The sequence below is a fragment of the Rattus rattus genome, chromosome 3 (genome assembly GCF_011064425.1).
Source record: "Rattus rattus isolate New Zealand chromosome 3, Rrattus_CSIRO_v1, whole genome shotgun sequence".
In the NCBI taxonomy this organism is placed as follows: Eukaryota; Metazoa; Chordata; class Mammalia; order Rodentia; family Muridae; genus Rattus; species Rattus rattus.
Window position 1 is genome coordinate 60,145,633 of NC_046156.1, and position 26,913 is coordinate 60,172,545.

Consider the following 26,913-nt stretch of genomic DNA (forward strand, 5'->3'; position numbering starts at 1 on the left):
CTCTAAGATGGGTTCCGGGGGCAAGGACAACTTTTCACAGTCTGGGAAAGGGTCAGTGTGGTAAGGGGTGAGGCTAGAGGTAGGCAGGGGCTTTATACACTGGGGATCTGGGTCACAGTGACTCACCTTGGCTGGGTTACAGCCTTTCTCACTTTTTCCTTCCCATGGGACTTGACACTGCTGCATAATGTCACCTTATTTCTAGAGCTGAGCCACTGAGGTACTGGGAGGGGACACTTTGACCTACGGAGCAGTCGAGCCTTCTGCCGCCCCTCCCCCGCCTCTCTCGCCGCCGGTCTCCCTCCACGGCCCATGCGAGCTGTGTCCACCTGGATGCATTTGGCTTCAGTTCCTAACGGTGCCCTTGGCTGCTCTCTCAGCTCCCAGCAGCCACGCTGGCTTGACCCCATCAAGTTCTACTTAACCGAGTGTTATACAGCCCTTCCCTTAATTACACACTCAATCAGTTCCTCCCCAGATCAACCGTTTGTGGTCTCTGAGCACCCCCAGCTGCCTTCCAGACGCGCGGCTCCCCCAGCTGAGCCTTGGCCGCCGCCGCTGAAGCTCTGGCTTTCTGAGGCTCCGATGCCAAAGTTGAAAGCCTAGCCTGCTATTTCACACCCTATTTCCTTCCAAATTAATTCTCTGATGAATACTGTCCTTCGCTGAGACTCAGCGCAGGCCATTTCCCTACATCTTCCCCTCACCTTTGAGACTTTTAATCTCTCCCAAATCCAGATGTCTCTCTGAGAAGCCTGCCTGGGTGGAGGGTGGGGGCTGGGGGTGGGGAGAGGGGAAAGCCCTGTTCGCCTACCAAAATAGAGAAAACAACGTTTCCAACATCGCCCAGCCTCAGCACACTCCTGCTGGTATAATTAGGCCATATCTCTGACATCAAATTATGTATTTGCCTTCTCCAAAACCAGTGCCCCTAGGAGCAAGGCGATGTCTGGGCATATAGTAGCTGTAAGTTCTGGGTTCTTACAACCCCAAATGTAAGGAGATGTGGATTCCAAATCTGTATTTGAGCAACTAGCTCGTTCCAAAGACTTACATAGTAACTTTGCTTAGCACCTTCCCACCCCACCCAGTCCTCAGCAGACAGCATCATCGCTCTCACAACACATAACAGAGACTGCAGTGCTTTGAGATTTGCCCAAGGTCCCAGGGCCCAGGTGAAGCTAGAATCCAGGTCCCTGGCCGTCAACTCCAAGCAAGGTAGGTATGTAGTTCATGCAATCCTAGAACACTGTAAGCCCCAGTCACAGACACTGTACCTGTTCGTGGTATGCCAGCTCCAGTAGTGGTCTGGAGAGCAGGGAGGGGCACGTAGACTTCTCTGGAACAATGGGGCAAGGCTTTCTGGTCATATGTCAGTTTTTATCTTAGGAAGAACGTCACCCACCTAAGCTATGTGGCCCTTTGACAACAGTGAGAGAAAGAAGTCAGGTTAGATCCTCCTTTATAGGTGAAGATATAGAAATATTTTTGTTTGTATAACCTGTATTTATGGTGCTAGGGACCGCATTCTAGGCTTTGTACATACTAAGCACATACTCCACAAGTGAGCCACACCCTGGTTCCATAGGGCTCACCGGCATGAGGCTAACTGACTTGTCCAAAATTAGACCCACAGTAAAGGCAGAGGAGAGGACGGTCACCAGCTCAACAGGACTCCACGGTTAGTAGACCTTCCGCTCCCAGACCGCGTTTAGCCTTTGCTTCACAGATATCCATTGCGACCCCTCCCATTTCCTCAGTGAGCACCACATCTCAAAAATCAGGTAGGGAGAAAGGAGAAAGGAGAAGAGCAGCTTTTTGTTGGGAAAATGCTTTTCTGTTCTCTGAGGAGGTTAGTCAGGTGGCTAAGGCTTGCAGAGTCTCTTGGCCACTAGAGGGCAGGGCCTGCACAGAGCACAAAGCCGGTTCCCCAGAGACCTCAGCTTCCAGCCTGAAATGGGACTCAAGCCTTTGCCAGGCATCCCCAGGACACAGCACCCTAGCAGCACCCCTACCCCACCCCAGCCCCGGCGTGCAGCAAATACAGCATTAGACGCTTTATTTTGCAAGCCCTTATTCCCACGGGCCTCCTTTGGGGGCTTCTGAGGTGTCCCGAAAATGTCCCCAAAAGCTTCTGGCTTAGCAGGGTGCCAGGTACCACTTAAAAGACTGGAATTCAGGTTTCTTAGAAGACTGCACCAGGCCTGTGTGTCTTGTCCTGGTGAACTGAGGACCACGGTGTTAAGATGGGACCTCTGCTCCCTGTCTCTGGGTTGGGTTCTGGTCCCCTGCTGTCTTCCTTGGGAGAACTTCCTGTTTCACTTTCCGGGTGAGGAAACTGCATGGAGAATCTGCACATAACGGAAGCAGAGACTGAAACTTACCTAATACCAGTCATTTCATTTCATTGACTAGCAGAACAGAGCCCCCATAGGGCAAGCCTTGGTCAAGGCCATTAGAAAGTTCTAGCAGATGGGTCCTTGCAAGTTACAGCCTCCTTGTTTGAGCCCAGCTATGGCAGGAGGCAGGGAGAGCTGGAGAAGAGGAAGTCTAGGGGGGCCTTTACTTTGCCACTCTTGGGCAAGCCATCTCTAGGATTTCTTTAGCAGCATTCTTGGACTCCCAGAGGAAGGAGTGAGGGCCTGGGACAGGGGAGGAGCCATGAAGTCCCCTCACATCCATCTTCCTTCTTCTGCAATTGGGCCAAATTGCCTGGTGAGCAAATAGCAATGTTTCTCTGCTTTAGAGAGGAAAAAACAGGCTCCTAGAAGTTCTGCGACTTGCCCTCAGTCACACCAGCATTGAGGGAAGGAGTCAGGATGTGGCTGTTCCCTTGGGCGGGCATGCTGCCTGGGGATGGTAGACACAGCAGGGCACTTGCAAGGCTAGGGGACTCAAGAGAGGAAACCCTCACAGGCAAAACTGTAGTGGGAAGCAGGGAGAAATGGAGAAAAGACATTTGGAGAACTTTCTGTTTGTTCAGTCGAGCTCACAATTGAGACATGACTATAAGAAATAAATAGTAATTATGTATCACCATTGCCATTTAAATGAAGGGAAAATAGGATCTTTGGAAACAGAATTTGAACCCAGCTACAGCCTAGGTGTTTTCCTTTACTCTAGGCTTCCCGCTAGTGGCGAACAGGGGAGCATGCATACAAGGAGACAGTTCTCACCTCCCTTGCTGGTCAGAACACCTTTGCTGATGATGTCTGTGTCCTACCAAGCCCTGCACTTGCCTGTAGACTACAAGACCCATACAAGACCCATAATGAGTGACCAGCATCCTACATGGAAGTGACCAACAGAACCGATTAGCAAGGATTGGATAGGCAAAGGCAACATGTGTGCAGGGTCACGCATGGAATGTGTGCCAAGAAGAAAGAGGACAGAAAAATGGAATTTTCTTTTTTAAAAAAATCATAGTTCTCAGGACTGGAAGGATGGCTTGCGGCAGGGATGACTGGGGGTGGGCGTAAAGACACAAGGTGGAAGGAGAGAACACATTCCAATGAGTTGTCTTTTGACCCCCACCCCATAGGCAGACTGTGCCCTATGCTCACCACATGCAAAATAAACAAATGTAATAATTTACATAACATAATCTTTACCTGCCTGTCCAGGGAGGTGTGTGAGACTCAAGGCCAGACCCCAGAGGATGACGGCAAGCAAAGGTAGGAATCATTAGGAGGCCACACCAGTGACTTAGAATAGGGGGCCTGCCATTCAAACATGCCCGTGTCTGAGCATGTGTTACTGCTGAAGACACGCTAAAGGATGCGATGATCACGTCTGCCTCTGTAGAGCTTACATTCTAGTCGGTGGGGTAAGCAAATACATTCATGGATCTGAGCGGCAAGCCCTAGTAAATGCTGTGGGGACGGTAGTTTTGAGGGCTACATCAGACATTCATTCACTTCCTTAGCAAAGGTGCGAGTCTAAGGTGAGGGGCAAGGTTGGTCTCTTGAGACCTCTCTCCTTAGCTCACAGAGAGCCGTCTTCCAGTGTGGTCCCATGGAATCCCCTCTGTTCAGTGTCTCAATTTCTTCTTCCTATAAGGATGCAGTCATATTGGGTCAGAACTCAGCTCTGTGACCTCATTGATGTCGTTAATCCGTCTGAAAGAAGGCTGAAAACGTCAACGTAGGAACATTTGGGGGACCTTGGAAGCCCCTGGTACAACGTGATAAACTGTAACAAAGGCCTAAAGTAGAGAGGTGAAGAAGCTGGCGCATTATTTGCAGAGGATGCGGGGGACCCTCCTGAGAGGACAGCGAACTGAAAGCTGAATGAAGAGATCCAAGCACACGGATGTCAGGATGAACTTCCTGGAAGAGCAGAGCCCGTGCAGTAAGGACAAGGCTCTGAGCCTCTCGACACACTCCTTTTCAAGAGTACCAAGGTAGAGCAGCAGTTAGGGGAGGTTGAAAGTCAAAGGGCACAGAATTTTAGTTAGGGAGAGCAAGTCATAATGATGTCCTGCACGCATGGTGAACATGGTAAAAACATGTTGCTAGACTGCTTGGGGTTTTTGTAATGGGATACCACAAATGGGATGATTTTAAGAGAAGATTCATCTCACACAGTTCTAGAGGCTGGGACAGCCAAGACCAAGACACCAGCAGGTCAGAGCCTGGCTCTCTGCTTCTAAGACAGTGGCATGTGCATCCTTGAGAGAAGGAACAGCACTGTCACCACTTGGCAGACAGGAAACAGACTGCTCCTGCAAGCCCCTCTCTTAGTGGCACTCATTGATCCAGGAAATAGAGCTGCAACAACCCAGACACCTGCCATTAGGTCACATGCCCAGTTCTTTCACCCTAGGGACTAAGGCTCCATGTAACGTTTAGACAGGAAAATGCATCCAACTGGCAGCACTCTGTTCTCCTAAATGTATAGATTTTCATTTTCTCCACACACGAAAAGTGGCCAAGGTGGTCGGTTATGTTAATTAGCTTGAGTTAAGCATTTCATACTGTAGATATACATCAAACACTATTTTCTTATAAATACAATCATCACTCATCAATTACAAATAAAGTAAGAAGTTGCTATGGGGGGAGGGGTTGAAGAATGAACAAGAAGGCAAGGCTTCCCTGGGGACCATTACAATGGCTGTCACTTGCTTAGAGATGGGAACCAGAGAATCAGTAGACTGCATTCAAAAGCAGCACCTGCATTGTGAGAGACGGGGAAGAAGGGTGGAAAGGCAGGACTGGTTAGTCCTGTGGGGGAGTCCAGGCAGTGAACTAAGAACTAAGGACTAAGACAGCAGCAATGGGGGGTCAGTTCTGGGTACAGTGGAGAGGCTGAGTCAGCAGGGCCCACCAGTCATGGATGCAGTGGGCTACGAGAGTGAGGGAGGACTCAAGGGTGGCCCCAAAGCTCTTGGTCCAAACAACTTGGTGAACAGAGGTTTTGCTAGATGAGGGTACTCTTGCCTGTGGGAGAGGAATGGAAAAAAGGACTTTGGGGGCCCCTTTGTGAGCCAGGGGATGTCTCATCCCTATGAAATATTTAATAAATAAAATAAATTTAATAAATAAAATAATTTAATATTTAAACTGAGCTTCTACTGAGTCGAAAAGAAGTGAGGCCAAAATTCAGAGTCTTGGTGAAGTATAATTTTATTGGGCAATTGTTACTTAAAATGACAGAGCCGCCTGAGATCACCAGGGGCTGAGAGCAGAAGAGGAAGGAAAAATGCCCGAAAACTAAGTTTAGGAAAGGGGAGGAATTCAACAAAAATACACAGGTGGAAAAGTGGAAGAAGCAAGGGATTAGAGCCAGGCGGGGATGACAGCCTTTAACCCCAGCATCGGGGTCGGAGGCAGGCAGAAACCCTGGAGAGAGAGAGAGAGAGAGAGAGAGAGAGAGAGAGAGAGAGAGAGAGCGCCAGAAGCTGAGTAAGAGACTGAAAATTGGCCATTGGACTTGCCAGAGGTCACTGCCGATTTTGCCAAGGGTTGTGTCTCCATGGAGTGGTGGGCATGGAAACATAAGAAGAATCAGGGATGGCAACTGTTTTTGAACAGCCATGTTAGAAACAAAAATGGCATAGCTGAGAGGTGGAGAGAAAATTTAAGACAGGAGATTTTTATAGCTTATTTGTATGCTAATGGGAACACAGAATGGGGAGAGAACACTGGCAAAGCAGAAAGGCGAGGCTGGAAGGCTGGCCTGGGATGGGCTGAGGGAGGGAAGGTTCTTAGTAGGAGGAAGAGAGGAGGGAGAGAGGAAGAGAAGGGCAGCGACACAACTTGGACTAGCAGATGTGCTGTCAGAGGTGCACACATCTTGCTTTTGTTTGTTAGTGAAATGAGGATTGCAGGAAGCAGCAGAGGGAGGACAGAAGGACATGGAAGTCAAGGTGGAGTAAAACAGGCTGATAGAATGATAGATCTTAACTGGCAACACAGGGCCATGTCTGAGGAAACACTGGCAGGTTTCTGGTTAGCGGCTAGAGGAATGGCATTAGCACGATCAGAGCCAGGCAGGAGGGAGGGAAGCCTGTGGGAGCAGGTTTAGAAGAGAAAAGGGATTTTGTCATGGAAGATTCTGTCCACAGGACAAGCAAGTGGACATGACAGTCTAAAGCTGAAAATGGTCGACTTGGGCTCCCCATCTGAGTAGGTATCACACAGGCAGCAGGGAAGAGGGAGGCTCTCCTGAGGGCTTCTCTGAGAAGTTGGTGGTTTGACATCATCATATTTAAAATGGACCCTGAGAAAGAATGTGAACTTGGACAAGGAAACAGGACCACCAGCGGCTGCAAGCATTCATGGATACCGGGTCAAAGGTGAAGCTCAGCACTGGGTCAGGTCCCCATTGCTCATTACTATTCGCATATACTCATTATATTATAATAATAGGCTTCACTGGTATTCTCTTCCAGTTGCACCATGCTTGTCTCTGCTTACCCTTTCTGCATTTCCTTTCCTACATAATCCTTTTCTACTTTCACACCATCCACCTTTAGATCTATATTAATATATATTGTATATATATACATACACACACAAACATATACACACCACACACACACACAAACACATACACACCACACACATACACACACACACAAACACACCACACACATACACTCTAAGATCTGCATGCAAAAAAATTATCTCTCTGAATATGGCTTAGTTTATTTTCTGCAAATATCACTTTGTGCTGTAGATGTCTGAATAAAACACCTTTGTATATGCATACCACATATTCCTGATCCATTCCTTCTCTGATGGAGATTTAGTCTGGTTCCATAGCTTAGCTGAAGGATTTTACCACAGAAAACATGGGTCCACTGGTGTCTCTGTGGCATACTTCAGGATACACCTCAGAGTGGTACAGCTGATTAGAGGAATGTCTTTGGGATTTCCACAGGGACTAGTTTTTGTTCCCAACAACGGTGTCTACAGGTTCCTTTCCCTGCATCCTCACCAGCATTTGCTGCTGGTTTACCTAATTACAGCTTTTCTGACTGGGATGAGATGAAATCAGTGTGGTTTTTCCTGTTTGTGAGGGTTAGGGATTTTGAGCACTCTCCCCGCTTATACTTCAAAGCACTCACACTTTACAGTTTATGTGCTTGCCCATTTACTGAACTGTTCGCGGTTACTTTTTTATTGATGTGATAAAAAGACTGTGTCCAGGGCAGCTCATAAAAGAAAGTGCTTAATTGGGCTTATGGTTTTGGAGGGTACAGTCTATGACGTTGGGGCAAAGGTATATTAATGTGGGAACAGTTGAGTTCTTAGAACACCTTAAACTGCAAGTAGGAGGCGGGTGGTGGTGGTGGAACCTCAAAGCCCATGCCCAGTGACACACCTCTTCCAACAAAGCCACGCCTCCTAATCCTTCCAAAAAAGTTCCATCAACCAGGGATCCAAGTATCCAAACATGTGAGCCTCTGGGAGCCATTCTCATTCAAACCACTACAGAGGGCTGCCAGGTGTGTTGGGGGATAGTGTTTAATTTCTTTTGAGTTCTTTAGAGGTGTTAGTACCCTGTCAGACTGCCTGTCCGTTGAATTGTTTCTCATTGCTTCTTCTACCGAGGGAACTTTTTAATTTCACACAATCCCTTGTCAATTGCAACTTTGTCTTGAGCTAGAGTCCTTTTCAGGAAATCCTGGCTCACCTCTATTTGCATGTTTTCCTCTCACTAATAGACCCCGAGTTTCAGGCCTCCAATGCCATTGCTCCCTTTGGATTTGCTGTTCAAGGTGATAGCTAAGGATCTAGTTTCATTCCTCTACCTGTGAATACCCAGTGTTTGCAGCACTAATTGAAGTTCGGCTTTTCTGTAGTGTGTGTGTGTGTGTGTGTGTGTGTGTGTGTGTGTGTGTGTGTGTGTCTTTGTCAAACATCAGGTGCCCATAGCCACGCAGATTTGTCTGGGCCTTCGGTTTCATCCTACCCCATTGGTTTATTCATGGTTTTGTGCCAGTACCATGCTGGCTTTGATGCACGGCTCTTTAGTGTAACTTGAGTTATGGGACCTTCAGTACTGCTTTTTGCTTAGCACTGCTTTGGCTATTTGGGGTCCTCTGTAGTGTTAGGGTTGTCTTTTCTGTTTCTGAGATTTCTCACAGCAGTTTTGAGTGGTTGCAGTAGATCTAGGGATTGCTTTTGGTAGTATGGCCATTTTCTCAGTGTTACTACTGTGGACCCGTGAACATGGGAAGTCCTTCCTCTAGTGTCTTCAGTGTTTTAAGGGTTTCCCTGTAGAGGTCTGTTCTTGCTTGCTTTCTGTTGCTATCACCAACTAAGACCAAAAGTGGAAGGAACGAGTGTATCTCATCTCATACTTTCAGGTCACAATCCATCATGGCGGGAAGGTAGGAATACAAGCGGAAACCATGGGGGATGCTGCTTACTGGCTTGTTCCCTCTAGTTACCACTCCACTAGCTTCCTTATACAACCAGGATCACCTGTCTGTCTTAGGGGTGGCATCGCCCACAGTAGTCTGGGCCCTCCCACATCAATTGTCAATCAAGACAATCCCCCACAGACCCAGGCCAATCTGATCTGGGCAATCCCTCGACTCAGACTCCCCCTTCCCAGGTGACTTAGCTCTGCCATGTTGACAGTGAAATCTACCAAGAAAAGGTCTTTTGTTTCTTTGCTTAGTTTTCTTACTTTCTAAACCATTTTTTTTTTTTGAGGCTATTATGATCAGACTATGTTCCCGTTTCCTGTTATTGTTTTATAAAAAGGCTGCTTATGTCTGTATGTTGATTTTGTATCCTACTATGCTAAGCATTAATGAGATGTTTCCTGGGGCAGTCTTTAGGTCTCCTAAGATAGGACCATGCCATCTGCACACAGGATAATCTGACTTCTTCCTTGCCTATCTGTGTGCCTTTCTTTTCTTTCTCTTGCCTTATGGCTCTAGCTAAAGCTTCAAGCACCATATTGAGTAAATGGAGTGGACATGGTTGTCTTGTTTCTGACTTGTTTTTCCTTTACTGTATGTTGGCTATAAGTCTGTCATACACAGCCCTTATTGTGCTGAGGAATGTTTCTTCTATTCCCAGTTTCTTCAGAGCCTTAACCATGCAGGGATGTTGGACTTTGCCAGAAGGCTTTTCTGTTTACTGAGATGATCACGTGATTTCTATCCTTAAGTCTACATACATTCTGTATTGTATTTATTGATGAACGCTGAACTTATTACCCCTAACTACTACTCCCATGTCAACTTAGTATTTCCCCAAAAGGCTTCTTGGCTTGTCTTTGTAACCCTTACTAGAAGGAGCAGGTTTGTCCCTATGTTCAGAACACTGTACGTAATACATTGTCCTAGCTTATGACACACAGCACTGTAGCCACTGATTACTTACGTCTCTCTCCACTGAACTGCAACAACTTGAAGGCAGAACCCACCACCCTTTTGATAACCAAGACTTAACAGGGCCCGAGTACCACTGACAGAAGAAAAGAGCTTGGCGTTCCAAAGGCTCACAGTTCCCTAGGCTCGCACCAGTGCTCTGACCTTAGAAATCATGCCACGGGAGAAATGGCTCAGTGGTTAAGAACACTGGCTACTGTTCCAGAGGAAGTTTGGCTTCCAGTATCCACAAGGCAGCTCACAACCATCTCTAACTCCAGTTCCAGGGGATCCAATGTCCTCCTCTGGATTCTGTAGGCACCAGGCATGTAAGTGGCACACAAGACTTACATACAGGCAAAACATGCATAGATAGAAAATAAGAAATCATGTCACAGAGAGGGCCCCCTCCCCGCTTTGGTCTCAACATGATTCTCTTTTATATAAAGGCACTTTATTTAAAAATCAACTTGTCTGTGTAAAGAAGTCACTCTTCAAGTTCCATTATCCATGTTTGGGAGCACAGTCTTTGGTATTTTTCTGGGCTTACAGAGTAAGCTGACATGGCGTTCAAGAACTTGTCCAGTGGACAGAGCTTGTCAGGGCAGCCTCTTGGTACTTGCTCCTGCAGAAGAGACAGAACTCAGCAGGTCCGCAGAGAGCTCCACCCTCTGCCTTCACTTGAGCCCAGCAGTCTCAACCATGCAGTATGGACGAGCACACATGTAACAGCCAGGAAGAGCCCCTCCACCCTGAGTTTCCAGAATAAAAAAGCATTGCAACCTGACCGCCGACTAGACTGAGGAGCCCTAATGGAGTTCTGGCTGTGAGCTAAAAGGGCTAACAGTACCACCCCTGCAGACTACACAGTTCCTCTCCTGGATACCAACAATGCTGAGTCAGCCAGGGTACCAAGACACCTCTGTGACTTCCTAAAATGGGCCTCACAGTCAGGAGGTACAGCCTGGCAGACACTCAGGAGAGCTAGAGAGTAGCCCTATTCCTAGAAGAGATCTGTAATAGAGCAGACGTGGCCATGCTGTACCTCACTACCACAGGCTAACTACTGCCCTAAGTGCATGGGATTGAGAGAGCTGAGGCTACCTCTTGGGACTGCATTGGGCCTGAGAAGAGACACCTGACAGTAAACCAGGCGTGCAGGGCTGGGTGCTTTGCCACCGCCCACTCTCACTTCAGAGCTCTTACCTTCCCGTTGTAAGAGAGCCGCACAAACCACTCCTTAGATTTTTGGTGCTGGTAGAGTTCCATGGTCAGGTCAACAGCAAACGGGGGCCACTTGTTGTCAAAAATCCCCAAGGCCAACAGCATAGGCAGGAGGGTTACATCGTGTGTTGCATAGAGGTACATCTTCCTGCAAGAAGGAAATGGTTCTCCACAACTGCTTGCCTTGGGATCAGGACGCCAGGAGGCCAAGACGTCGCCTATCTCCTCTGAGTGAAAAACAGCAGCTACCTCAGAAGCAAGGGGCAACTAGCAGTCAGCTGAGCTGGTTTAAAACTCCTCTGGAGCAGATGGTGAACGGCCTATTCCTAATCTCCAGTCTCAAGGAGAACGGCGACCCCTGGGGCAACTCTCCCCGCTTCCGCCTTCCCGCTCACCCATTTGCTCCCCCCTTGCTGAGTTTCAAAGGAGAGGTGTGTGGCCTACCTCTCTTCTCCCTCTGGTCCTGCCAGTCCATAACTGTTGTGGGTGTAGGAGGGTAACCCCTGATCCTGGCAGGTTTGGACATTTTACTTAGTTTTAAATGTATATTGAGTTGCTTGGTCTTCCACGTTTGCCAAACAGCTTTAGCCAGTAACATAAGAAGCCATTTTATGGTATCTGCTCAATGCCGTCACTTCTCTCCTAAGCATGGTCAAGGACTTTACTGACTCTCAAGGAGACCGGCACAAGGGGGAGAGTGGCAAGGAGCAAAAGGTGTAGGAGATGCAGTGCGGGTGTGTGTGATGGACAGATGGACAGGCATGGTTTACTGTTGGAAATGCTGCTTCCTCACTAGGAGCTCAGCTCCCGGCATCTCTCACACCCACTGCAGGCTTCTGGCTGTGTTATCTCAGACCTACCCCTCTCCTCACACCCTGGCAGTACTTGAACATTAAGGTGCATCTGATTAAAATGCAGGTTTTGCTCAGGCAGGATGGAGAGGGGCCCAGGACTTTTAAACAAGTCTCCAGGTTGTGACGTTGTTGGCAAACCACAATTTGCTGAACTAGTCCCCAGGACACAGACTTTCCAAATCCAGGGTCCTAGCCTGGTGCCCCTGGCTCTATGAAATGGGGGATAAAAGCCCACAAGCTGTTTCCAGTGTTTTAAAAAGTACAGGGATCAGACATTCTGTAAACCGAGTAAAAGATTCCAACCAAGTCGTCACTGTTTTGGACTATTACAATATCAAACCAGTGTGACACTAATGTGCTTGACAGATAACCAGTTAGTTTTTAAAAAAGAAAAGAAAAATGACTTTGAGACATTAAAATAAAAGCATTCTAGGAAACCCATACCCAGAAGGAAGGTAAGAAAGTTGTGGACTGCTTGGGAGGACGTGGCCTTGTAAGCACTGACTTGCAGCCACTGACAGCCTGGTTCTTGACCCCATACCCTTGGGTCCCTCCCTGCAGCCAGAGCCCCCCCATGGCTCTCTGTGACATAAACATTCACTGTGCTGGGTACCTGGTCTTGCTGGGTGGGGTGGAAGGGTCCACAGCTTTGAGCAGGTTTCCCTCCAGGATGTAGAGGAATGGGCCCACGGCCATCTGGATACTTTCCCTGTGAACCATGAATAACATTCAAGCACCCGGTAGGCACTCAGCACCAGGAGAGGTGTCAGTCCTGCCTCAGGACCTCAGGGCCCAGTCAGAGGAGGCAAAGAAAAGACAAGTAATGCAGGGGGCACAGCGAAGGGAAGATGTGGCTTTGCATCAAGTGTGGGGGTTCTCTGTGAACAAAGGCTTCCAACAAAAACATCAGGATATATACATCTACCATGAATGCAGCCGAGATGGAAACACTTGGGGAGTTATACGGGAGTAGGCCCTGGGCTGGAGATATGGCTCAGAGAGTAAGGTCACTTACCTCTAAGTCCGTTAGAAATGGGGAACCTACATAGTGGAAGGAAGCCCACCCACGACCGTATACATCACACACATGCACGTGCGCACCTCATACACTTCCATGTGCACGCACTGTCACATGCATGTGCGCACACACAATAAGTAAATGTCAACAGTACGTGTGAGGAATCAAAGCGCAAAGCTGGGAGGGGAGGTAGAGGGAACAGACTTAGAAATCCCAAAAGGCCCTGGACAAGCACTGGGAAGGGAGGAGCACCTGCTTCGCCACCCTGAAGCCACCTCTAAGTTCTGGAGCTGGGCCATAAGGACTGTCCTCTTCCAGTCCTGCTCATCTCCCTCTGTGAGCTCAGAGCCACACTCCCATCGCTTTCATTCTGGGTCATCCCGTGACTAGAGGTGACGGTAACTCAACGCTCACAGTACTGAGCAAAGCAAAGGGAGGCTACCAAGTGACAATAGACTTATTGCCTCTCACTTTTTATTGGGGGAGGGGATCCCAAAAACTAGAACATGACGGACCACTCTTAGGATTCTAAATACTTAATTGCACACAAGAGAAGGAGGCTGGTACGGTTGGTGCGAGTCTAGTTTAGAAACTGCCACCTTCACAGCTGAAGGAATGGTAAGCAAGGGTGGAAGGGGGGCCAACCACCACTGCACGTGGCATGCACCGGCCAGGTACACAGGCCAGACCTGCAGTGTGGCCAGATACAAGCTGCCTGCCTGTTCTCATAAGGTGTACTAGGACACACCTATGCCCGTCTGTGTGCCTGTTGCCCATGGCTGCTTCCTGATGCATAAAAACCAAGCCGCACAGACCAGGCATGGCCCACAGAGCCTGAGGTATTTACTGAGCATGTTTCTGTGTGGACTTGCAGGAGGGAGGGCAGTGGGCAGCAACTGAGTAGTTTGGCTGTGCTCGCCCAAGGCTAGCACTCACACAGGCATGCTGACTCCAAGCCAACTGACCAGGGGCTCTTTTCTTATACAACAGACCCAGCCAATTCCTGAAACCTTAACTGTTCCCTTCCAGCCAGGCCAACACTCCCGGATCATTCCTTCACTTTGGTCTGTTCCCACCTATCCTTAGTGCAACTGGATGCTCTTAATCAGGAAAAGAAAAGCAACGGGCATTCCAGAACAGGTTCCCAAGTACCAGCACAAGGCGGCAAATTGGTCAGAGGATCTGGGACCAGTCCTAGCTCTGCCACTGGCCAAATGAGCCCAGAAAAAGTAGCCAGCCTCTCTCAACCCATCCTTCTTGAAGGAGGCTCTGTGGGCCCTGTCTAGTTCCTTTACCTATGAAAGCAGAAAAAGCTGCCTCCGGAGCAGTGAGGACAGGAATTATTTGTAAACCGAACCATGGTAACAGAGTGTAGCACATCGATTCTTCCTTCCACCCCCTCCACCTCAGTCTTTTGGAAAGTAAAATGAGTCTGACACTCTGGTTCTGTGTAACGGGAATGGAGGTACGGGTGAGTCACCACCCAGTAAGAGCAGAGGCCCGAGGGTAGGCTAGCAGAGAGGGTTCTGCTCTTCATACAGAGGTGCTGGCTGATAGCGTCCCCCTCAGGCATGCATGCAGGCATGCACGCGCCTCTGCCACTGACCAAGCATGACCCCTCACCTGTCTTCCTGTTGCAGTATATACAAGGCCATGTCCACAGCTCTCTGCTCAATCAGCTGGGCAAATCTCTTCAGTTCCGGGGAGCTTAGAAGGCTGTGTGCCTGTAAGGGTCACTGGCAAAGTCACAGGAAAGCACTTCTTGCCTACTAAGTGCCAATTGGCTTCTATTAAACCATCAGGGCCTGTTTCTTCCTGGGAAGCCTATGTCCTCGGGTCCTCTAAAACTGATTCTCCAGATCTCTAGGCACAGAATTGCTCTTTGTCTTTTAAGATTTGATTACTTTTATTTCACATACATTGGTGTTTTGCCTGCATATATGTCTATGTAAGGATGTCATATCCCCTGGAACTGAAGTTACAGACATCATATGTGCTGGGAACTGAACCTGGTCCTCTGGAAGAGAAGCTAGTAATGCTCTTAACTGCTGAGTCATCTCTCTAGCTCCATATAGGCACAGAATTGTAAAAACTGTTTCGTATCCCATGATGGCTCCCATGCGGTCCAAGTTTAAAAAAGCAATTTTTAACTATTAATGCAGAATAAAATATGTCAAGAAATTGACAAATTTCATTTGATGTTTATTTTCCTTAAAATGATTTTAGAAACTGTATGCCATATGATTCTTTTCATGAACCCTTGCCATATAACATTACATTTACTACACATAAGCACTAGGCGCATTGGTGCCTTGGGGACATAGTCATTTCCATAAGAGAAGGAAAAAGACCTCACACTGCCTTTGGGCATCGGCGCTTCAGTCCAAAGAAGCGCTCCCACTGTGTGAGGCTATCACTGCAGGAGATGGAACACACATTTCAATGCATTCTAATAACATGTTTATATTACATAAACATTATATGCATTCATAAAATGTAATATGTATATTTTTAATACACAAAGATTTTATGGATAAATCAAATTGAGGAAAATAGTCTAAAGGATTAACCAGATTACTTTACAGATCTCAAATTTTTACATGGATTGTTCGATTGTATGTGCATATGTATTCACATGTATATGTGCACATACAAGTGTGTATACATGTGTATATGTGCATGCATGTAAACATGTAATTGTGTATATACAGGTCTGTGTACACATGTAAGCAAATATGTGTGCATGCATATGTATATGTGTAAGCATGTAACTAGGTGTATACATCTAAGTACATGTGTATTCATGTAACTGTATGTATGCAAGTGTGTATATGTGTACAAGCACGTAGCTGTGTATATACATGTAAGTATGTGTATACATGTAAGTGCACATGTATGTATGTGTGTATGCATATAAGCGCGCGCGCGTGTGTGTGTGTGTGTGTGTGTGTGTGTGTGTGTGTACATGGAAGCATGTGCGAGTGCCTGAGGAGGTGGAGGATGCACTGCTACAGTGAGCATGTGACAGTCAGAGGATAACTCATGGCCATCAGTTCTCTCCTCTACCATGTGGACACTGGGGGTCAAATGCATGTTGTTCAGCTTGGAGGTGAGCATTTTTGCCCAACGAGCCATGTCACCAGCCCAAGATTTAAATATAAACACATTACTATAGTAATCTGAGGCAGAATCTCACCGTGTGGGCCAGGCTAGCTTCCCACTTTTGAGGCTCTTGCATGATAAATGCTGGGATAAATGCTGGGATATAGGACTGTGCACCCCACCCAGCCCAGAGTCTTAAAATGCTGACCCATGCAGACTCTCTAAAACGTGACACAATGAACAAGGAACCCGGAAGGTTCTGGACCCTGGAAAGTACTAAATTGACAAGTAGAGCACGGGGCGTCACACACCTGTAACCCTAGCACTCAGGAGTCTGAAGCAGAGATTCTGAGCTGCACAGCTAGATCCTGTCTCAAAGAAAGCAAAACTTGGGCTGGGAAGATAATCACCCAGTGAAGTGCCTGCTGTACAAGCTTGAGAGCCCGCATTCCCACCCCAGTGGTGGTGGCACAAGCTTACAACTCCAGCACTGGGGCACAGAGACGGGCGGATCCCTGCAGTCTACTAGCCAGATAAATATCTATCATGCTTACTAATCTAGCCCAGTTAGAGACTCTCTCAAAAGCCAAGGTGGATATATTCTGCAGAAAGGGTCTGAGGTTGTCCTGTGACTTCCAAACATATGTGTACATATACACATAGAAACATGGTATGGTTACTCATAACCAAGCCCTACTGTCCCCACTCCAGGAAGCACAGGTCAGGTAATCTAGGAAATGAACTTCCGGAAACTAATCTAGAACTGTGAGTCCTGTCTGGGGGTCAGCTTACTGCTCTTACCCCTGCTCTGTTGATCTGGGCCCTTCAGTCCTCACATGCACCCCATTTACAAATCCCATTGCAGCAGCCTGCGGACCCGAGGGACTTCCAGTAAGTTCCAAGTTAGGAGCCACCCCATACCCATGGCTCCCCAAACCCAGGACCCTGGAGAAACAGTTATCCTACCTCTTCAGCAACCATGTTGTCCAGGAGAATGAAGAAGTCCACGTTGTCACTGTCGGCGATGCCCACCCCAGCCTTCACCTTTTCCAAATCCTCCAAGATGCCTGGCTGAGAAATGGCAGCCTTCTTCCGGCCCCTGCCAACACCCACAGACTCGTCTACTGTTATTGTACAGTGATCAGTAGTTTACGAAATGTAACTCTGTTCAGAGTTTACAATCCCATGCCATCCTTACAGCAAGCTGGTATGGTTAGCAGTATTATTCCTGTTTTACAGTGAACACATTAAGGTGCCAAGAAGCTAAATGACTTGTAAGTTAGTGAGAACTAGGGTTAGAATAAAAGGCTAAAGTTCCCAAATCCTATCCCTCGGAGGTTTCTACCTATTTTACTGAAACCAATGCACGGCTCAGGCCTGTCTGGAAACCATACTCTTTCTGCTCCTGATTAGTCTTAGCCCCAGAAGGGCCTGAGCACCCCAGTCAACTCAGCAAGAGCTAGAGAAGTCTGTTACCTGGTCTTCTCTCTCAGGCTCCAGCAGCTCTGATAGTTGGGGTACAGGACTTCAGAGATTGCCTCATCGGTATGGATGATGACAGATTCTGGAAGGAAAGAGGAAACACAGGTAGTAAGTAGGGGACTCAGCTCACTTTTCCAAGACCCCCCACACTTCTGCCTTCTGCTTCCCTTTGTCTACAGAGCCAACACAGGCCAAAGGGCCCAAGGTCAACCTTACCAGCAGTTCCTGCCCTGGCTTGCCCACAGTTCTCCAAGCTTTGTTGTCTAGCCCACACACCCTCCTACTGGGCCAGAGACCAGAACAGGCTCAGACCTAGATCGGATGGGTGCTTCCCTGACTCACTCCAAAGATTCCCTACCCCAGGCACAACCAGGACTGGCATGTGAGCATCCTAACACAGAATAGCTGGTCTCCACTTCATCAGAATTGGGTTATTTTGTTTCCCCCAATTCACTTCTATAGGTCAAAACGGTGACTTAACACAGGCTACTCTCTGCTCAGAAGCCTCCTCCTGAGTCACCAACAGTGTTTCTGGGAAGGGGACATTTGCCTTTTTGGAGGTGTATAAGGAAGGAGCTTTCAGAAGATCAGGCCTTATGGCTCATTCCCCAGTCTGAGGGCTCCCTAGAAGGGGCAGCCTGCCCTGTGTGCTTGGCTTGCTAGGCACACAGTGTGTGAGAGGCTGGCTTCAGGCAGAGTTAGTAGCAGCACCCAAACCAGCTGAGATGTAGGGCGAACCTCCTCGGCCCAGAAGAGCCTACTACCATTCAAAGTGTGATAGAAACTCTACTTCCATTTAAGATACTTCTAGAAGCTAAACAAAACAAGAATCTCTGTAAGCAGTGGCACTTAATGTCCTAATACCAGTTAGGTCGTGATTACCTAATGTTTAGAAGAGTGCTTTAACGCAGATTGGAATCAATTATAAATGTTAAAAACATGGCCTCATTTGATGGGTTTGAATGTTGGGGCTTGAATCACAGGCTTGTTCCCTAGAGGGGAGGAAGGGGTGCAGGGAAACGTAGAGCATTCACAGGGTGAGCCTAGCTGGCAGTTACATTAGCAGAGCCAGGCCTCAGGAGGCTACACCTGCCTCAGGCTCAGCTTAGCCTGTCACAGCGTGAACACTCACCGCCTCCCACTCTGAGGGCCACAGACAGGGAAAGAGGAGCCGGGCAGGTTCCTGCTGCCCCGCTTCTGCCACAGCCGCCTCTCCATGACAGCCTTCCATTGCTCTGAAACCTCAAGCTAAAATGAACCTTTCTTCCCTTCAGCTGTCTCTGTCAGATGTTTGGTCACAGGGATGTGGGTAACATAGGCCTCACATGGGATCCAGGAAGGCAGGGAGGAGTGCAACCCTCGGTGGTGAAGTTTGGAAGTTGCCGACTATAATCATTCAGTGATTACTTTAAGACTCCAACTCGACAATTCTTTCAACTAAGAAAGGCCGAGCAGAGCCAGGGAACACCATGGAGGTTAGGCTGGGGGTTATCATTGAGATCAGGGCAATGGCAGCAGTCTTGGTTTTTCTGTAGTGCCTCACTACTGTTCACAAGACTGGACAGGGTCACCCTCTACAACTTGTTTAGGAGCCCGAGGAGTCGGGAAGCAGAGGGACCTGGAGGTCAGGTTGGCAAGGTCAATGGAAGGCTGGATGTTGAAGGACCCCCTACAACCGGAGCAACTAGAAGCCATGAGTGCAGGAGGGACTCAAGAGAGCAGGCATGGAGGGAGAGAAGGGAGGCTTTGGAAGTGAGGAGAAGCGAGCTCCCACAGCACAGGGGTGACTTTCAGACTACAACACAAACCTTTCTGACGTTGGAAAAGCCCAGCCAGCAAGCACCGAGTAGACTCCAGATTCCGAAACATGTTGGTGGAGCGAACGCTGGAGAGAAACGAACATACAGAGGCAGGGATGCTCACACAGGGCTGGAGAGCAGCTGAGGACGGAGCAGCTGTGCACCTCTCCAAACCACACACAGGGTCCCACCGGGAGAAAGCCTTTCCTCTCTACAGACTGGCTGTCCCCAGGACCTGAAAGCCAATGGCTGCGGCCTCCAGTGACTACCTGTCCACAGAAGATTGTGACACAAAGGTAACTGCTCAGTGGTGGTCTGGTGCCCCCCAATCACCTTGGACGAGAGTGGGGGTTGGGATAGGTTACTCATGCTCAAGACTTTAAATGAGTAAGTATCTCCTTGTCTATGACTCACAAGACCTCTTGTGGGTTGTAGATTGGCGAAAGGAAGGGGATATCTTCCACGTAATTCTTCCTCAGTCTCTTTCCAAGGGCAAACATCTGCTGCATGCCCACTTTGGTCAGCTGCCCAGCAAACATGCCACCCTAAAGTAGGGCATAGACAAAGAAAAGGTTGGACACTCGGCGGCTCAACTCAGCCCAGAGAAGACTCCCTGAAGCTCTGCTGTGGGCTTCTCAGTGCCACTCACATTCAAGACGGTCCTGTGGTATTCAGTGTCGTAATGAGAATGAGGTTTCGGGCCCCCGGCTAGATTGGCGACAGTGTACTCAAACAGAGTTTGAGGAGGGATCTCTAAAAGCTCGGGGTTCCACTCCACCTGTTGTGACCATAAAAAATGACATAGTTGAATAAAAGTTCTCGAAGCTCACAGCGCTGACATCCTGTGGCCTCTGGAATATGTGACCCAAAGCACTCGACACCAGGCCTACAATCTCTCCTTGGAAAGGAAGGAAAGAAACCTGAATGCTCCTTCCAACCGAAGGGAGAGGTGGCCATGATTTACTACTCCTGGTGTCCTTGGCTCACTCAGTCACAGCACTCGTCCCATTTGACCCTGGGGAGAAGAAGCCGGCTGCTTAGCGTGCAGTGACTCAGTGAGTGAGTGGATGAAGGAATGAGTGGTAAGTGAAGGAATGAATTAAACGTGATCCCAGTGGCTGCCACGTTAGCAACAGTTTCTAAGGAATCGATCGATGTGCAGCTGCCATGCCCCAAAATCCACACCCAGGACTCAGCAGAACCCCTGGTGTCACTATCGCCTACTTCCTGTTCTTTAGTTTCTGAAACTACTTGCTATTATCTACGGTCACCTTCCTCCCTTCCGTCTTCCTCCAGTCCTCCTAATCTGGCCCCTGCCTCAACTGGATGATTTTCAGAGCATCACAGGTCTCACATCTCAACTGACCCCTGAGACTCTCACTCCTTCAGAGTCCAATGTGGTATTCTTCTAGTCCAGAAGCTTCCTAATGCTGTGACCCTTTAGTACCGTCCCTCATGTCATGGTGACCCCAACCACACGATTACTCCCATTGCTACTTACTCCCACAGTAAGTTTGCTGTTATGAACAATAATGCAAATGTGTATTTTCCGATGATCTTAGGCTACTCCTTGTGGACGACCCCCAAAGGGGTTACGACCCTCAGGTTGAGAACTGCTGTTCTAGCCCATATACCAGCTCTTCTTCACGACCTATTAATTCTTTCAGCGTGAACACAACTCTCCATTCTAAATAAAACTCAAACCCGTGACTCCCTACTGTCACAGTCCCTGAAGGAAAATTCTACTCACTGCATATAACTCAAGAAGCTGTGGCCACGGGCCTGGGCTTGCACGGCAGGTTCACTGGCTCTTCAGAAACCTAAATCACACTGTGCCAGGCAAGTTCCTTCACTCGTCTGTCCTGTTCGGTAGACAGCTTCCACAGAATAGAGACTGAGCCATCTATCGGTTCTCTACTCTGGATACAATTAACAGCACCGGAGATCTCCCAGATCCCGCGGAAGACACCAATTATCAGAGAGTCAGATTTGGCCTTTCCTAGGTTTCCATTTTAGAGGAAGCAACCCAGGAACTTAAATGACAGCCCGGACACAGCAGAAGTAAGTGTGTCCTCCAAGACACCAGACACAGCCGCCACAGCCTGAAGCCAGCCGCAGTTCTTCCTCAGGAGGTCTCAAAAGGAACATTTGATGCACTTCTTGATGCAACAACAGGGACGCAGACAAGCAAACGCCTGAACGCATGACAGGTGAACTTCAGAACACTAACATAAAAGCTAAAATAGCGGTTTTCCCAGGTGAAGCAGTAGGCACCCAGGGCCCAGCCCCCTGGCACACTACCAGTATTGTGAAAGGATCATGTCCCCACAGAGTTGTCTGAATGCCAGTGGCACATGTCACAATCACAATGAACATAGGAGAGCTGGTTCTGACGTGTCAGCGAGACTTAAAGGGTTCCATCTAAGGCTACAGCGGAGGCAGCTGTACAATATCCCAGTAAGACACAGTGTGTGGGTGGACACAGCTCCATCTTGGGGCAGGACTAGAAGGTGGGCAGGAAGAATAAAGACAAATATGGCTTTGGTCTTGAGCCCTGTGTCTCCTGAGGGCAGGGCACACAGAGATGCCCTCACTGAAGCTAAGACAGGGCAGAACAGTAAAGCTGTGATTGCTTCAGTCAGGTTAGAGTAGGGCAAGCTCCCTCCTTGGAGTTCCCACTCTCAGCACATTCCCCTAAGTCGGATCTGGATCTGTTTCATCTCCTTCACCACAGTGTGAATTCCTTTAGAGCTCGCACCAAGCTTCCCTTCTGGTGAAATCCACAGAACCGGAAGCACAGTCCACAGAGCCACTCAGACCCCATAGGTAGTCTCTAAGCACATTCGCCATCAGAGGACCTATGGCGCTTCCCAGGGACAATTCTTGCTGACCAGGTCATGTTGAGTCTGAGCACATGATTCGGATTCTCAAGGGTGGAGGATACATCCATTCATGCATGCTGTGCCCCACCCCACACACTTCCTGCTGTTCAGTCAGTGAGCAGTGAAGAGTAACTCAAACCACGCATAGTGATTGGAGGCCATGCAGGTGCTGGGAACCTAACCAAAGTCTTCTCTAGGAGCAGTCAATGCTCTTAACTGCTGAGCCATTGTTCCTGCCCCTGGGTATGAATACCACCCCAGAAGCAGTCACTATGAAGTGAAGTCCAGGCTTCAAATCAAGATCTTGTTTTAGAGGATGAAGTCAGAGGAGAGACTCACTTCATCGGTTTACCTCATATATTCATATAACTATAGACACATCATCTTTAAAGAGAAAAATCAGGGGGCTGAGGAGATGGCTCTGTGGTTAAGAGCACTTACTGATCTTCCCGAAGACAAGGACTGAATTCCCAGCATCTACACGGAAGCTTACAACATCCTATAACCCCAGGTCTAGGGGATCTAATGGTTCTCTGGCCTCCAAGGTCGCCAGGCAGCCTTGTGGTGCACAGACATACATGAAGGCAAACACACACATAAACGTATCAACTAAAAGAAAAATAATAAATCTCAAAAGAAAATTAGGTGACAGCAATGTGAAGGCCATAATTTAAAGTGACTGACTCAAAGTAACAGTGACAAGCAAGAGTAAGGACAAAGGAATGCAGATGTGAGGCTAACAAAAGCTGCACATGGCCAACAGCGCATGCTTATTGTGAAGGGGTAGATTCCGGACCACACTCTCTGGCTTTTAGAACTTGGCTAGACAAAGATACAAACAAGCAACAGCTCAGGAGAAGTTCACCACCCCTAAAGCTAACAAATTCCTCCCACCGTGCCTCCTAAGGCAGATGGCAGAATGAAGCGGACATCTTTCCGGTTGTCTCCCTGCTCCTTCAACTTAGCATAAAGATCCCACCACATCACAACCCTAGGAAGGCAACTCCATGGTGGTATGGACTGGTTACATCCCGTGTTAAAAAAAGGAAACAAAAACCACGCAAACCTTCCAGGATAAGGTTTTCGGAACAGTCTTGGCTGTACATGAGGCATCACAGGAATTTTTAAGTTGCCGAGGTCTGAGCGTCAATCCAGGCTAATCACATCTGGATTTTATGGGGTGGGGTGTCCACTTCTCAGCTCTAGCACCCAAGTATTTCTAAAGCACCAGAGAAAAGATGTGACCACCATGCTCGGATACCCTGCACCAATTAAATCTGAATGTCTAGGAGGGGGACCCAGGCGTGACATTTTTTTTTTTCAGTGTGTATGAATGTTTGGCCAGCATGCACATCTGTCTGAGCACACGTGTGCCTGGTGCCCACAGAGCCCAGAGTGCAGCGGAGGCCCTGGAACTGGGCATATCATTTTGAGTAGCCATGCAGGTGCTGGGAACCAGGGTCCTCTACGAGAGCAGTAAATGCTCTCAACTGCCGAGCCACTGCTCTAAAGTCCCCTACCATCTCTGAAGAATTCAATCTCCTGGCAGGGCTTAGAACCCCAGCGGAATGAAGGAACACACACATCCTTCATAGATGCTTCTCTCAGCTGAGCTTTGGGCAAGAATTAAGCAACATAACATGCTTTCCTCCTCACCTTCTCACCCTGTCAAAGGCAGACAAGAACTTAACCAGGAACTACAGTAGGCTGAGTATCATGAGAGTTTGAGAGACTTTCCTATCGGGGTGACCTTGCCATTGTCTGGAAGAAGCCGGGGGGGAAGGGGGGGAGCTGAAAGCAAAGGTCAAAAGTTTGTTTGAAAGTGGATTTGGAGCTACTCTGAAGGTCAGAGACGTGTTCAACCAAGTTCCAAGACTCTATTTCCAAAACACAGCCTTTTGGCAGGACAGATCACTTGTTATCCAAACCGTAAGAACAATTCGGCAAAACTTCTACTGTTAAAACAATGCCTCCTTGTAAGGACCTTTAGGAAAACTGATCCAATGAGAATAGAGCTGTCTAAACCAGTCAGAAATAAGAAACTGTAGCAAAGGTAATTTTCGTCTTTTAGTTGTTGCGATGTAGTCTGTTCTGACAATAGCAGAATAAGAAAGGCTAGAAAATTCCACAACCATGGATAGTGAAAAGAAAACTTGAGAGACGATATCCAGAAACAGGTCATAGGAGGCCAGGCTTTTGCGCAGACTTTATCCATGAAAACCAGACATGCTCTTCTGTCCAGGGCTGGAGAGACAACTCAGCGGCTAAGTGTGCTTGCTCCAGGGACTTCAGTCTGTTCTCAGCACCCTCAGCACCATCACACGTGATAACCACCTCCTAACCACCTGTAACTCCAGTTCCAGGAGATCCAATGGATCCAAAGGATCTAGAATCCTCTTCTAGCTTTTCAGGCCCACACACCCCCCACCCACCACACCTCCACACCCCAAAATCCTTTTTAAATCTTAAAGTAGCAGCCTACAGTCTGAAGTATATGAGAGGGAAGTTAAAGCATTATTCTTATTCATACTATAAAGCAAGGCCATGGAATTAGTCTCCACATTTCATAGATAATGAAGCTGGGATTACTAGGAGCTTCCGTCATAAAGGTGTAAGATTCCCGCCACATACCAACTGGTACACACACACACACACACACACACACACACACACACACACACCCGAAAGGATTTACACCTATTTTTCTTTTCAATTCAAAGAGGCTGGAATAATATAATGAATACTTTTCCAGTGATGAATTGAGTAGGCCTGTTTCTCCCAGTTCCCTCAGCATAGAATGGCGATATCTTGTCAAAGCATGTCAGTGAAGCCAGTTCTATACTGGAATCCACAAGTACAGGCTGATAGATAGGTATTTGCACTGTCTGTATACACTGGGTCCAGAATCAGAGAAATTTATTCTGGGCTATCACTGGTAATTTTTGTCTAAAACATAAATATCTCTCTCTCACGCTCTCTAGTAAGAATAGAGAAGAACAGGGGTGCAAGAGATGGGGCATGTGTAGACGAAGTAAACTTCAGAGACCTAATGTTAAAGGCATGGAGTGGGTGGGGATCAAAGAGGCAAAAAGAGTTGCAGTACCAGAAAGTACTATAGCCATAAAAAGAGGCAAACTGGAGATCTGGTAGATAAACGCCTGCTAAAATATGTTTATTTCTGTAAGAGGTGCCCTGATGGCTTGACTTTTTCATGTGTCTTTAGAGACCAGATCTTGGGTTGAAGCTGTAATTCACAGCACCTCAGGAAAGAGAAACGACCATGAAGAGTATATCTAACTGAAGAAATACATACTCCACAGGTAAATTCAACACGGGGCCTTAGGGACTTCTGATGCCCTATTCTTTTTCACCTGTTAGGCAATCATTTTTAAAACAAAAAGCTAATTATTTGTGCTTTAATCATAATTATCCTGACTTATTGCCACAAGCCTAGCCAATTAATCTCACCCTTCTTACCACAAATCCTTTCCAGATTTCTAAACCTGTTCTTGTCAGCAATAAGACTTCATGAGATCTCAAATGGCCTCTGGCAAGCCTAAGATAAAAATCTGTATTAAGATCTGGTCCCAAAGGCGCCAGCTTGCTCTGCACTGAGGTAGCATTAAAGATAGCTCCTGGTTCAAAGGTCTCTGCCACTAACAACCGGCGAAACAGGCACTTAAAAGATCCACTGCATCCCTGAACTCAAGTTCAACCACAGAACTGCTAAACGTGATTCAACTCCACATCCACCGAATCAGAATCTGCATTTAAATAAGACCCCCCCATGGCCATGCCTATGCAGCTTTGAAAAGTTACACTACACCTCGAAACTGAAAGTTTGGGGAGCTTCCCTAGCCAGGAAGGCTTATACACTGGTGGGGTGGGGGTGAGGATGGCTCCAGGCCAGAGCCTGAGGGCCAGTGTACTGCTGTTTCCCTCTGGTCAGGACCCAGCCCAAGCCCCTCTGAGCCAAGGAGGATGCTAAGGTGTGTCCCCACGAAGCCCTACGTGGGCCGCCTCTTACCTGCTCCTCCAGCGGGAGCGGCTTGAGCGGACTCCGTGCCCCGTGTCGAAACACCACCTGCACCATTTTCAGCTCCAGTAAGTTGCGGTTCACCGGCGCCCGCGGCTCGGCCAGAGCCACCCTCCGCTGGTGGAAGCAGTAAGCCAGAGAAGCCAGGACACCCACGGGGGCCCACACGCGCATGCTGGAGGCTGTGGAAGCTGAGGGCTCGGCAGGCACCGGGGCTCAGCAGCTACTCAGAAGTTCGCGGGGACTGGAGGGCAAGTGCATCCAGCTCTCAGAACAAGCGACTCTAGCGGGGCGACCCGGCGACAGTAAGGCCCGAGGGGCGGGAGCCTGGTTGGAGAGAAATGGGTGGGAGCAGAAAGACTGTATCGTAGTTTAAGCCCAGACGACGCTAGCCGCTCCTGCTTGGACCTGAAACTTGCACTTCAAACCGGGTGAAAGAGAGGCCGCAAAATCAGGAGTTACACGGACACTTGGGATTCGAGACCACATTTTATAACCAAGCTCCTAAGCAATTTGTTGCCCTCCCATGGACCTGCCCCAATTAAGTCTTCGCACAGGAGCACGGGAAAATGAGTCCCGAGACTTTGTCCGATCTGGAAACCCTGACCCGTAAAAACTACAACTCCCACAATGCTGTGCGTGGCCGAGGTCCCCAGGGAGGGCCGTTCCGTCGGCCCCCCG

The 26,913-nt window shown here is 48.3% G+C and overlaps 1 protein-coding gene across 1 annotated transcript; it reads right to left on the reverse strand.

Annotated features, from left to right (window-relative positions):
* Window positions 1-10,272: 10,272 nt before the first annotated feature.
* Acp6 (acid phosphatase 6, lysophosphatidic) lies at window positions 10,273-26,755 on the reverse strand. Its single transcript, XM_032897664.1, has 10 exons — window positions 26,224-26,755; window positions 19,964-20,092; window positions 19,729-19,859; window positions 19,324-19,400; window positions 17,510-17,597; window positions 17,000-17,132; window positions 14,555-14,655; window positions 12,527-12,622; window positions 11,042-11,207; window positions 10,273-10,460 (listed from the first exon to the last, which is right to left on the reverse strand). The coding sequence occupies exons 1-10, from the start codon at window positions 26,404-26,406 to the stop codon at window positions 10,323-10,325; spliced, it is 1,242 nt and encodes a 413-aa protein (XP_032753555.1). The 5' UTR covers window positions 26,407-26,755; the 3' UTR covers window positions 10,273-10,322.
* Window positions 26,756-26,913: the final 158 nt, after the last annotated feature.